Source organism: Sinohyriopsis cumingii, chromosome 8 (assembly GCF_028554795.1).
Source record: "Sinohyriopsis cumingii isolate HCF-2022 chromosome 8, ASM2855479v2, whole genome shotgun sequence".
NCBI lineage: Eukaryota > Metazoa > Mollusca > Bivalvia > Unionida > Unionidae > Sinohyriopsis > Sinohyriopsis cumingii.
This window is the reverse complement of record NC_142968.1, coordinates 113,952,611-113,967,026: the sequence shown is the minus strand read 5'-3', so window position 1 is coordinate 113,967,026 and position 14,416 is coordinate 113,952,611. Positions and strand designations below refer to the sequence as shown.

General features: G+C 36.1%; 1 protein-coding gene across 2 annotated transcripts in view; it reads left to right on the top strand.

Annotated features, from left to right (window-relative positions):
• Nucleotides 1–11,462, top strand: part of LOC149794416 (uncharacterized) — a 159,077-nt gene extending 147,615 nt beyond the window's left edge. For both annotated transcript variants that reach the window (XM_089968612.1, XM_089968611.1), the window contains exon 36: nucleotides 7,966–11,462. In XM_089968612.1, the coding sequence (XP_089824738.1) occupies nucleotides 7,966–8,055 (90 nt within the window). In that variant the 3' untranslated portion in view covers nucleotides 8,056–11,462. The remainder of the gene's footprint in view (nucleotides 1–7,965) is intronic.
• The last annotated feature ends 2,954 nt before the right edge of the window (nucleotides 11,463–14,416 follow it).

The window sequence follows — 14,416 nt, the reverse complement described above, 5'->3', positions numbered from 1 at the left end:
AGGCTGATAGCTCAAGAACCACCTGTTCCTTGCATTGCTCACTTCTATATGATTAGCAGTGAACAATGCAGGGAGCATATGAAGCCTGGAACCAGACTAGGGAATAATCTACACGTTTTTTTGTCTCATTTACAACAAAAACTATAAAACACTATAAGCATACTGACAAAATTTAAGATATCGGTAGCCAGCATTTTTTTATTTTTGTTTTAGAACAGTATGAGTGGTCATTGTTACAGGGCTTAAATAAAGGCCGGTGGAATTTATCCTCATTTTGGCAATGCAGTCATTCATAGCAATGTCAAAATGCATATTTTGCTAAGACATCGCAGTCACAGGTCACGTTCAGCAGGTGGTTGCTCGATACAGAGCATTTATATAATAAAATCTATCCATGCGTTAAGATTGTGGTCGGAAATGACAGGTGGTCGCTGATAGCAGATGTTGCCCATTACAGTTTTTACTGTATATCTGACTTAAACCAGTTTTTCACTTATGGTACCATGTGCTTGGATGTCCTCCTCAACAAATGATGTTACTTAAATTTAATCATCCATATTTCTTTGTCTGTGGTAGAGTAAGTGAAAATGTTTTATATGGTTCACACAATATTTTAGCAAAATCCATTGCATTTATTGATGTTTCCATGTTATTGTATTGGTTTGTTTTTTTTTGTGACATTTAATGTTGAACGTTGAACAGCAATATGCATTTTCACTTATGCAGTTTGCCGGGGCACTATCTTTTGGCATTTACTCTAATTATACCTCATTTTTATAACACATATTTGCAATTTTTATATACATACATACATACACACATACATACATACACACATACAAATACACACACATACATACATACATACATACATACATACATACATACATCTTCATTGTATGCTTGTTTGTTTATTGTCTTTCATTACAGAAATAACAACTTGGTGCAACAAATGCAAGAGATATAAGGTCTCATGGGGGTATATGAGATATCCCCTCTACCCCCATGAAGATTCAAAAGCTATAAAGTCTCACAGGGGTTGATGAGATACCCCTCCACCCCCATGAAGATTCAAAAGATATAAAGTCTCAATGGGGTTGATGAGATACCCTCTCCACCCCCATGAAGATTCAAAAGATATAAAGTCTCTGTGGGGTTGATGAGATACCCCCTCCACCCCCATGAAGATTCAAGAAATATAAAGTCTAATGAGATATCCCCTCCACCCCGATGAAGATTCAAAAGATATAAAGTCTCGTGGGGGTTGATGAGATACCCCCTCCACCCCCATGAAGATTCAAATGATGTAAAGTCTCACAGGGATTGATGAGATACCCCCTTCACCTCCATGAAGATTCAAAAGATATAAAGTCTCATGGGGGTTAATGAGATACCCACTCCACCCTCATGAAGATTCAAAAGATATAAAGTCTCGTGGGGGTTGATGAGATACCCCCTCCACCCCCATGAAGATTCAAATGATGTAAAATCTCACAGGAATTGATGAGATACCCCCTCCACCTCCATGAAGGTTCAAAAGATATAAAGTCTCATGGGGGTTAATGAGATACCCACTCCACCCCCATGAAGATTCAAAAGATATAAAGTCTCATGGGGGTTAATGAAATACCCCCTCCACCCCCATGAAGTTTCAAAAGATATAAAGTCTCATGGGGATCAATGAGATACCCCCTCCACCTCCATGAAGATTCAAGATACAAACTCTCATGGGGGTTGATGAGATACCCCCTCCACCCCCATGAAGGTTCAGACACCGAATCTTAATGCAGATTGAGATTGTCACTGATGGAAAAAGGACATTTTTCAGAAACCATTGAGGATAAGCATTTAGTTACACACTTGAGGCATGTCCATCCTAAGTCAAATATTGCCTGCCTATGTTGCATGAGGTTGCAGAGTCATACTTATAATATTCCTCATTTGCCATGCATGCATGACAACATTCTTGCTGGATGTGAGGGCATATTTGATTCATATGGATGGCAGACTGGACCAAACTAGGCAAATTTGAGCCAGCCATACAACCTATGATGGCTTTAGCATATGCCATATGTTGTTCCAGCTGTTGACCAAAATGGTCCAGCCATACAAACATGTGATCCGACAGCTGAACACACTGCAGAGCAAAACTAATTAGCCAGACCAAACCTTAATATACCACTTCATGGCGAACCAGCTTTGGGGGTGCTCTACAGATATTATGAACTAATGAGAGAGTGGCGAGTGCAAGGTAAAGTTGTTTATATTTGCACATGCACATGCAGAATGGAGAGAATATTGGTATACCTCTATGTTACTTTCTTATACTGTGACTGAAATTTCTTTGGGTATTGTACTAATAATAATTGTGCATGGTCAAAGCACACAGCTAACTAAAATGACTGCTCCCTTGTGCTCAAAAGATGAGCCTGAATTAGTATAAAGTACATCTTTAACAGTTATTAATGGGAAAACAAATTTTGTGAGACAGGGCAATACCAGCTTCTGAAAGTGCAGTGAATGAATTACGATATATATAAAATGTAGTTTTAAAAAATTAGCTCCTTTTTTCAAAATTTACCTCTGAAGCCCATGAAGTGAAAATGACCAAGCAGTGAGGAAAAGCATGGAAATTCTTTTTCTTTAAAAATCTAACCCTATGCAAATTAGAAAACTGTAGAGCTCCACCTTTAGTCATAGAGCTGATCAGTCAAGCCAGACCAGCATTCTAGTATAATACCACCTTTGACCACCTATGAAAAAAAATATGCATGCCAATGACAAAGCACCATCATCATTGCCATATGGAATGCTCTGTCCATGGTCCCAAGGTGTACAAGAGGTGGAAAATTCCCAGCTAGATGAAGGGATGAAATGGAAAGGCCTGAATCATCTGATCAGACAATGGAACAAATAGAATTCAGCTTTACGGCAGCTATAGAAGAAATTAATCATACCCAACCTCCATCTGAATGAATACCTCTACCTACCATCATCTCGGCCTACAAGGTCAAAGTGTTTGTAGGTGAAGACAATGACAGTGATGGTCCATAATTTAGAACATTGCCTCAGAAATCATCAGGCATCTCTCCAAATAAAAATTGACCCTGTCTTTTCCATGAATCATTTGCCAGTTAGTTTCTCATCTTATTGGTATAAGTCGTACTTTGGTGCATGATTTCAAAACTACCTCATGTTGATGAGGATGTTTCACTTCTGGCATGATTGCACCTCTTTGTTAGAAGGTGGATCAGCAAGTCTTAAGTGAGGAATGTTATCAATTTCCTTCCTTGGTGATTTTTTACCTAACTATGCCTTGGATTCAGTAAGTCATATTGCCAATGTCATGAATAGGGCATCTCACCACGCCATGGCTAACTAGGCTAACTCTGTGAAAGCTTCCTGCAACATGGATTTAAACCAGATGCACTAATGCACTGTTCTTCTCTAAAGACCCACCATGCAGCAGGATTGCACAGTCTCCTGTTCGGCTCTCCCCTTCTGTTGGGGAGTCAAATTGAGGAGGTCAGAAAACAAGTTGCTCTAGAGTTTCCACTACATCTGTCAGTGCAAGTTCTCTTGTCTGGGCATCCTGCTCAGGAATCATTCCAAAGAAGGGACAATCACCAGTAGGGATGCAATTACCAAAAACAACAGAATAGCCATTGCCAGGCAGATTAAAGATAGTTACATATCTCCACTTCTTGCCTTTAGACAGGTAATGGAGATAGAAAACAAACATTTCTTCTCCTCGAAGCCTCCTACCACCTGTCAGAGATTTAGTTTTCTCATCCATGCATATCCTTCCACTACTAATAGCAACACTTGTCATATTTCCAAGACAGAAATATAAATTTTCCAAAAAACCATAACTTGATAAGATCACACATGGTTATCCGATAGGGTCTGTATTGGAGGGTGTTTCATACATGTTTATTTTTTTACGATCAATATTAATTATGGCACCAGTATGTCAGTTTTCACCTCCTCCAAAGAAAGGGATAGTTATATGTGATATTGACACAGATCTCTAAATACACAAGAATAATCCAGTCACTCATGCTACGTGTAACTCTTCATTATGGCCTATTAGCGCTATATAGGCAAGCCTCATGGGAGACAAATGATGCAACCCCTTGACTGTGATTTCCTTGTCTCAGTGCAAACCCCAGCATAGATTCTATTATTCCCTGCTCATTAGTGACACACCCATGGGTGCCAGACTCCTTTTTTGTCAGGCTTGGATCAACCTCTTTCCACAAAAAGATAGGGTAATCCAAGTCATGTCCGAGGGCCGCAGTCTCTTCACGTAATTGAATCCCCAAGTAATCCCATGAAGGCAGATGAATCTTTTACTCATAAAACAGTTGATACAGATTTACAAAAGTGGTACTCCAGACTGTATGGTGGCAAAGTGCAATGGCTACTTGAGACTGATCCACCTCAGCAGGCTCAAACAATTCATTTTGGCCCTAAAATTCAAGATGAGCCAGCAAAGTCGGTACATCTTTAAGAATGATTTGATGACTATGTAATCAGCTTAGACCTGTCTTACACTTACTTTCACATTTTATTCTGTTTGGTGTCTTGCAAATATCTTCACTTTGTCTGTTGGGGCACAGTACAGTCAAACCCACTTATTTCGACTTTGGTTATCTTGAGAACCCGTGTATGTCGAGTGTTTTAGTCTGGTCCTGAAAACATCCTTCTTCGTTATGATAATTTTTCCCCGCTTATCTCAACCACTGTTAAGTCGATAACCCCGTTATGTTGGGCATAGGTTTTGGTCTGAAGTAACATTTGGACTCACTTAATTCAACAAAATGCAACTTTTAATGTCCATCTCGAAGAAATTTTACAAGATATGATCCGGAGTTTCTGCTACTACCAGTGCCTTGTGCTGCAAGGAGGAAAAAGTCGGTACAAGACCAAATTTTACTGGTACAAATGCTAATCAACCAGTCTCATCAATGCATGGTTTAATACTTGTATAGAGTGGAGAAAATTAAGTTGTAAACAATACTTCAGAGTAAGGAAACCGAATGAATGTGTTTATGACCTTTACAGGAGCGGCTTTCATAATGAACAGTGACATGGGGTAACACTACGACAATATAGTTTGTTCCATACAGCATCTCATATTCTATCTTATCTGTAACTCAGTAAATTATCAGGTCAGAATCATTAAATGTAGCTACAAATAACTAATTCATTTTATACAATATATTTTAAATAAATTAGGTACCCTTAGCTTCATTTAATGACACTAACCTGAAAATTGACAGAATTACTGATAGGATAAAATTCACGATGCTTTGTGGAACAGACTATGGTGGAATTGCATTCCAGTATTGTCAGTCAGTCTCCACCTTGAGTCATACACAATTAACAACTTTGGTTCCGAGTTCACTTATAAAGTAAATAGTTCAGTTGTTTCCATTCTTGGAGGGAGTTTATGCCTTCAAATTCAGCGTGGCTAAATCACGTGACTTACTGTCATCTGTAAATAGAAACCAGCAAACTTCCAAACCAAGTTGGTACCCCCCTCCCCAAACACAGACCTGGTTATTAATTTGTTTTGAACATAGAGCAAATAAAAGCAAAAATAGTATTTTTTAAATTTCATAGCACCCAGTATATTTTTTATAAATGAAGTTGTCCATCACTGTGCCACAATTATGGATTCTTCGGTGCAAACGGAATGAAGCAGAAAGCAACTGATAAGAGTAACATATATGAAACTTAAAGAGGGGTGCTTTCATTTGTATTGTTTTATCTTGCATTGGATACCAAAGCCTTGCAATCCATCAAAGTGATACACCGACTAGTGTTGTTGCTGACAGTCACTGATCATCAGAGTTAGTAGGAATATGGGACTACAACTGTATGAATAGATTAAGTCAGCTTCTTAGAGAATTTGATGTTGAGACAGTTAACTTTAAAGACTTCAAACACCTTTTACAGTTTGTTGGTCCATGAGTACCGACAGCCTCATCTTCCTTTTTTTCTGATACGGAGGCAGATTTTATCAGTAAAACCCAGCATACCATAAAGGAACCTCTGATGATGAACTGAAGCGATTGATTTTCATGCACAAGTTTGATCAATTAGTTTTTGCTACTAGTTAAAGTCAGTACTAACAAAAGAAAATACCTTTTTTTAAAGGACACCGCATGTACTTAAATTGGCCTAGATTTGGTCAGTGTGAGAAAACCATTGCCTTGCTGAGGTTACCAAAGGGATGAAGCTATCACAGGAAAATAAAAACAACTTTAAACAACTGTCATTAATAAAGTAACTTAAGTGTTGTAAAAATGTGTAACTTGTTACTTAATCTCATTTGAAAAACCTCCAGTCTTTTTTTCTGCAACCTGGCATGCCTGAGTTATTGTTTTTATTGTGCATTAGAAATGCCATTTGTTTTTATAAACAAAACTCTTTCAGTGCTTCCAATGTATTATCATTGTTCTTTAGTACATTTGTCAACTAAAACCTGATATCTCAGGACCCGGGTATGTCAGTGATATTTTTACACCCCCAACATAACTGAGGTAAGCTGGTTTGACTGCATATCAGTTCTGTGTTCTTCCTCAGTCTAATCCCTTGGGCCTTCACAAAAACATTACATTGTGTAATCTCTTTGTTCAGGACAACCTCATCCAGTGATAATGACCTACCTGGATGACATCCTTCAAAAATTGGACAGGTTTGGTTTTGGTCCAAGATATGAACAATGTTCTTGCCTTTATTTTATGGTGGATGATAAACATCGAAGTTGGACCTTATTCCCTCTCAGCATCTTATCCATTGTGTTATGAAATGTCTTGCACAGCTGAATCTCCTGTCTCCCTCCTGAATGCATTGAAAATGTCATTCATGTGTCTGAGAGGATTTTAATCAAAACATGAGTTTCTTGAACTCCTCAACCTGTTCAGTACAGCTGCAGATTTGTTACCCCTTGGCTGCCTTTACTTGCACTCATTACAAATGGCCCCTTTTATCCCGATGGTGACCTTTCATCTAGATCAGAATATTATGATATCAACCCATGTCAAAAACCTCCCTTACCAGTGGCAACACAGGAAGTTGCCAATAGCAAGAATTCCATTCAAAAACCAGCAACCGGACATGTAGAGAAATAAAAACTATCCTCAATGCCTCAACAGCAGGATGGAGCTCTTGTGCAGACATATATGGTCATAATACTGTCTGACAGTTTGGTAGAAACTACAGAGCTCTTCAAACAAAGAGGAAAGCAAGTCTTAAAGTAAATTATGTTTCTGCTTTAATACTTGCTTGGTCACATTAGAAATAATTCCTCCCACCCTTCCCCACAATGTGTTGCTCGAATTAAATGTGTTTTAAACTGGATATATCAGTAGCCACCTAGAGGGTAGAAAGGGGAATTGACTTGTAGATTTACTTCCCTTTGTCATAATATATAGACAGCTCCATCTTCATGGGAGGGCTGGATTCACAGGTAGTAAAGAAAGTTATGCTATTATAATGTGATCAGGTAAGTATTATAGGAGAAACATAATTTACTTAAAGATTTGCTTTCTTAGTTTAAGACAACACATATTGTAGTGACCTTGTCCCATTGAGTAGATATAATTTTGCTTTTGGAAGCCCATTTAAGTAGAACAGATTAAAAAACTATCCCAGTTCCAGATTTGTTACTATACCAGCCATACATATTTTTGGAGAACATTACTCACTCTTTGGTCATAAGTCAGTTTTAATTTTTAATGTGCCAGTAGATCTGGGTCTATGTAGTTGGTCTGGAGTAATCAGTTGAATAAACAATCTAGACCCTAATCTGCCAGCGCATTATGTTAAGACTGATCAAGGCCATTGTTGTTTGCAGTTGGTTTCAACTGACAAGTGTATACGGTAATTGGATAATGTTCACATTTAGTTTTCTGAAACAGTTAAATTAGTACCAGTGTATTAATGTCATTTCAGTGTATCAGACAGTGGTTACGTGAGCAGAGCACATGCCCAAACTGCCGAGTACATGCCCTGTTGCCAGATGAATTTCCAACTCTAAGTTGAGGATATCTTCTCCAAGAGAACCTTCAGAATTTAATTTAATTTCTTAACTGTTGTTAAAATATTGAGGACTTTAATAATTATTGGTATTGTCTTATCAGTAGGGATTGTTAAATTTGTATGTACAAGTCATAATTCTATATTTTGGATAATCTTAGTCATAGGTAACTTGATATTTAATAATCTTAGTCATAGGTAGCTTGATATTTAATATGTCTTGCATATATGATATGAATTTTATTTGCATTTTTGTATACTTTGTTAATTAGCATAAGTCTAGTATGTTAGCAATATAATTTGCAACCACGTTAAGGGTCTCAATTTCTATATCAGTGTGTCATTAACCCTATAAGACATGAAAATCATACCTTGCCTTTTAATGGTGTGACATGTGTATTACTTTTCCAGTGTCGACATCAGTATCATAAATATTGGTAAGATTTTGTTGAAAGTTAGGATCTTGTATCACCATTGAACTGAAATTTTGGTACGACATAACATTACTGTTTTATGCAGCATGTGCCCAAATATATAGAATTTCCTTTCTTGCCTGTGTGTCTATGCTTTATTTTTAGCTTAGTCAAGGTTTTATGTGCTTTTTTTTTATTTTGTGTTTATCAGTGTGAAATGAATGATGATACAACTTTTTGGGAATTTTGATATTTATAGTATATTATATAAAGATACTTATAATCATATTTGACAATTTTTTTAACTTGTCCACCACATATGCAAACAATATAGAGAAAGCTAACCTGAAGCTTTCGTCCTCAAGCTAAGGTCTTACAGCCTAGTTTGAGTGGAGAGTTAAGAAATTGATCTACATCCATGTGCACTAACCAGAGCTGAACAGGGACAGGGGTCATTACAACCTGCTGCATATCTGAGACAATCTATTAACATTGCTCACCATTCCATCAAGTGATGTTAACAGTCAGTATCTACAGATCACTGGGACTTTCATGTAACTCATACAACCACTTCTTGCCTGGAATCCACCATTAAGGGCTGTAGAGCACCCCTCGCTAATGCTCAAGGTTCTCAGAGGGCTTCACTATAAGGTCAGACCGACATCTTTCAGAACTTCTCAGGCGCCTTGAACTTCAGAGACCAGCCTGTCACTAGTTAATGCTGAGATGGAACCTCTTGTGTGTTCTTTCATCTCTCTCAAAACCATATCAGCTTTTGATTGAGGTTTCCTCTGAGTATTTTACCCTTAAAACAGTCTTCTTCATCTTAGCACTGGCAAGGAGGGGGAGTGAAATTTATGCCTTCTCAGTGAAGTGTTATATTTCAATGGTAACTATGATTTGGTCTCTTTTCTTCACCCACCAGTATTTCTGGCCAAAAATCAGCAACATTTCGTTAACTCTTGTCTTTATTTTCAATCCCATTACATTTGTATCAGTTTTGGGAATGATCAGTAGACTCCTTTGTGCAGTTAGAGCATTGATTCTTTCTTGCTAGATCAAAAAGAAAATGAAAGGGTTGCAACTATCATTTTCTTTCTTTAAAAGGTACTTCTGACATTTCTGCAGCCTCCATCTTGAGTTGGCTTGTTCAGACTGGTTCATGACCTTGTCAGTCTCTCACTATGAGTGATCTCTCTTTCATGAAAATCTAGAGTTCATAAGGGCAGGGCATTTGCTGAATCATTGTCCTTTAAGAATTATTCCACTTTGTATTTTGCTTTCACTGAGTGGCACACCAGAGATGGGGTATTTATGCTTTGGATCCATTTGTTTCATCTGTCAAGTTGTTAGATCTCCTCTGGTTGGCAGTAGAACATACTATAACAACAGTGATAACTAAGTTCTTTTTGGCCATCAGCCTTCCATGATGCTGGCAAATTGATTAATGCAGTTATAGCAGATAATGTATTACTGATATTAAAATGGGGGGGGGGGGTAAAATTGATTTTAATTATGTAATACTTACCTGCTATTATTGTACATTATCAGAAGTGGGCTAGGGTATCAGACTGGGATTATGTTATTCGGGGTTTTTTTGTTCAAGACCTAGGGAATAATTTCTTGGACTTGGGGCTAGTGCCAGGAATAGGCATAGAAATGTATTAATAACACGCTAATGTTACATAATTAAAATTAGCTTTATGCCCCAAAGCTATATTTTTCACCATTTTTTTTTTTACGGCCAAATGTAAAAACAGTCCTGTGTTGTTGCAGAATTTTTCAAAAAAAAATTCCAGAGCTATATACCAGCTTCCCTGTGCAGACAAAATATTGTTTTGGTAAGACATTTTTTTCACCCACTTTTCTTGCTTTGAGTATATTAATATTTCTAATGTTACGTCACCATCATTTGACTCGTGTTATATTGATCAGTTTGTACATCATCTACTTGACAATTAAAATTCTCTGTTGCTGAAGTATTATATATACATTTTATCAGCGTATTGTAAGGAAATAATTCAGTAAAGTCGTTCTTCTCACGAACCATTATACAGATCAGAAAAGATCTTTATTGATTTGACATATGATAAAAGCACTTACTGCATATACAATGCATTGTCGCATAAACAAATGAATAATGGCGATAAAAAAATAAATCTGTTTACACAAAAGTCGGGTATGTGTGACTAGATTTCAAGTGATTTTTTACAGTTGTTGAATCATTTTGTTTAAATTTGTATACACTTGGTTGATGCCATTAATAAGGATCATTATAAGATTTTCTAAGTGAGAGGTACAGATGACAGATCAAGACAAAATGGTATTCATCTTCTACACCATTACTTAAACAGAGCTAATATTTACTTTAATACCTTTTACTTCCTACATGTCCAACAGTCTCAGTGCATAATGAGTGTGATGATCTGCTTAATTTACTTAAAGCCTTTCTGTGGCTGGCATTAGCAATTATTCTAAATTAGGAAGCAGTTTCAACGATATCTTTTTCACCTCAATAAAGATTTGAAGTTTTCGAAGTAATTGGTAAACTCTAGTCAGAATTAAAAAATGTCTTTTAGGCTTTGGTTATAAATATTTTGGTCACGCCAGACTTCTCCAGAGCCCGAGATTCATATCTCACACTAGTAACTCAGTTTTTAGCTTTCTTTCTTATTAGTTGATAGGCATTAAATTAGTATATTTTTTTTATGAATTCATTTTTTTATAGTTAGCAGTTTGTACCTGTACTTAATAATGTGCACATTATCTATATACACTAAACTTTTAAGGAATATTTAATTTTGCAGGTCTCAGGTCATATAATTATAGCTTTTTGTTAAAATTTTGATTAATAATGCTGTGTAGCTATATAAAATTAACTTTTTATTTCATTTTTAGTCATTTACATGTGACATTTGTCTACACTTGTATAAGCATTATATCAAAGCTCCAACATCCTTGAAATAAACATGTACTTAGCATCTTCCTGGATAAGCTTGATGAGATGTTGTTGTTTTTATCTTATCACATAAGCCTGCATCTCACATACATCATACACCGAGTTGTTTGTCATCGCTAATCAACATTTGCCACTTTCAGCTTTTTCTTTAAAAAATCATAAGACCAGCCTTAACCAATTTTGGCTGAAACCATTGTGGCATTAAAGGCCATTCAATTTTGTATCCATGTTAAGTCTACCAGATAGAGCCAGTTGTACAAAAATAGAAAAACTTCTAAAATGACTTAAAAAAAACTCTACAGAATCTAAATTTAACAAAAAGCGTCGTAGCAATTGTAGGCCTTTCAACCTTAAACCTTATGCCAATAATTCTAATCTACTGTCCAGTATGATCACCATTACTTGAACTATAATACCTTATGAATAATGACATCTCAAAAAGTGCTATTAAACAAGAATTTTACTAACTTTGAAAGCATTCTGGTGTATAGATCTTTTAAATTTTGTACAGATTATGTTAATCTGCTATCAGATGTAACTGATGTTACTAAAAATTTAAAATCTTCAAATTGCTTCTTAAAATCACTCGGCAGAATGTGACCAGATTTGACAGGAAGCATTTTGATATGAAGAAAATTAACATGGATCACACAACCTTGAGAATAACTTGATTTTATGGGTTGCCTTGAAAACAGTGAATTTGTAAATTTAAAAAATTTGACCTTGAAAAGTAAAATTTGTTTAAAAGCTATTTGAATTTACCAGAAGTTTCTTGAATTTATCAGAGGGAATACAGAACAATTAAATTTGACTTTTTTATATGCCCCCCATAACGATGAGCATTATTTGTTGATGTCTCTCAGTCCACCTGCAACCAGTGTATTTTTCACATGATTTGTCTACCATCTACAGTTACCAAACTTTTTAGATGACTTTTTCTTGGGGTAAGGAAGAACAATGATGATTTAGGGGTCCAAAGGGCCAGGTCACCAACTGAAATAAGAATAATGATTTCTACATCATCCACAGAGCCATAGCTCACATTTCCTTTGCATGTTACCCAATAAAGAGTTCAAAATACCATTAAAACCAATAAAAACAAAAGCGTTTGGTGTTACCAGACCTATCCTTATGATGCATCTATATCTACCTGTACCAATGTAGCTTTTGCATATTAACTTGAGTTATCCACTATTTACAGTTACTAAACTTTGTGAATGGCTTACCCTTGTGGTAAGGACAAACTTTATTGAGTTGGGGGTCAGTCAGAGGTCAAGGTCACTGACTGAAAGAAAAATGGTTCCCACACACTTTTGTTCTCTACTATCTGTTGTTACAAAACTTTATGGATGATTTGCACTCAAGGCAAGAAATTGTATTTTGTAGATTTTGAGGTCAAATTGTCAAAGGTCATTCTGACTGAAAGAAGAAAATAGTTCCCACACACTAACTTGAATTCTCCACCATCTCCAGTCAAAAAACTTTGGGATTGCTTACACTTGCAGTAAAGAATAAAAATTATATCCATACACTAATATTTGGGATGAGGAAAACCCTACTGATTTGGAGGTCAAAAGAGAGAGGCTAAGGTCACTGAATGAATGAAGAAAAATAGCTTCAGACCAGTAACATTAGTTATGCATCAAAAGTTTCAGTTATATGCATAAAAGATTGCATTAAACAGTGCAGGTATATTAGGTACCATTCTAAATACTTGTTAAATTTGCAATAGTTGTTATTCACATAGTCTCAAAAATAATGAAATCAGATTAAATTTCATGATAAATGTCACAGGACATCAGATGGATTGGATCTCCTTGCTATAGTGGTACACTACTCATATTTTCAAATATCACTCAAAATATCCTTGTTTCATTGTGATGAGAGACAAATATACTTTTTGATAACTTGAAATCCTTCAAAAGATTTTGGTACAAACAAAGAATTTCTGCAGGTATGTATGAACCATGTTTTAAGTTTGTACCAGTGATGCCAAGCTGCCAGCAATTGTGGCAGCTGTAACCAAATAGAGGAAAAAAAACTAAATGAAAAATCAGACCAAATTTTGCAAATGGCCTCTGGCATAAAAACTTCTCTTTTTTTACAAAACTGTCAGCAATATGTTATCAAATTCATATGTGTTGTCAGATATAGATGAAAATACAAAACTATGGAACAACTATCTGACAACAGTCTTTATAAATGACCACTGTCTGACAACAGTCTTTATAAATGACCAAATTGTAAAACAATTTCACAATGGGTATATTACTAACCCAGATTTTTGGCCAGTTACTGTAATACTTGAATCTTAGATGTCATTCAGGGGAGGGATATCGGTCCTAGTTGGGCCTCTTGTTATTGTGGCAGTGTCATTGTCTTCAAACTTAAGATCACAGTTTGTTGTGAGAAGTTTTGCAAGTCTAATATAGCAGGAGTACAACAAGGCATGGGTCAAGGATGCGATACCATGTTTTGCAAACTCTTTGCGATCATATTGTAGTATGCGTGTTACGGTCAAGTACCTGCTTTATTGTCTGCCTTTAACGATTTCTAATTCTGATTACTATTTTATGCCTATTGAACCTTGCTCCTTCTTCAGTGATAGTAACTGGACCCATGTTATACATGAGGATGTCTAATACTAAGATATGTTCAAACAAAGCTGTGTTATTAAAGTAAAAGAAAAAAGAAGGGTGAAAAAGTATTGCTGCAAAAGCACATTTTAAATGCTTCTCTAACAGCTAAATGATGATATCAAATGAAATCAATTTTAACAGCATTGTAAGCACGAATTTTTGTCAATTTGATGGGATTGATAACTAGATCTATATCATATTCTGAAATGTGTTATACCGCACCAAGTAGAGAGGGAATATTGTACATTGCTGCGATAACCATAACTGCATTATATTCTGAATCATGTTATACCACACCAAATAGAGGGACCACTGTACATTGCTATGACTGCCATCACTGCAGTATATTCAGAATC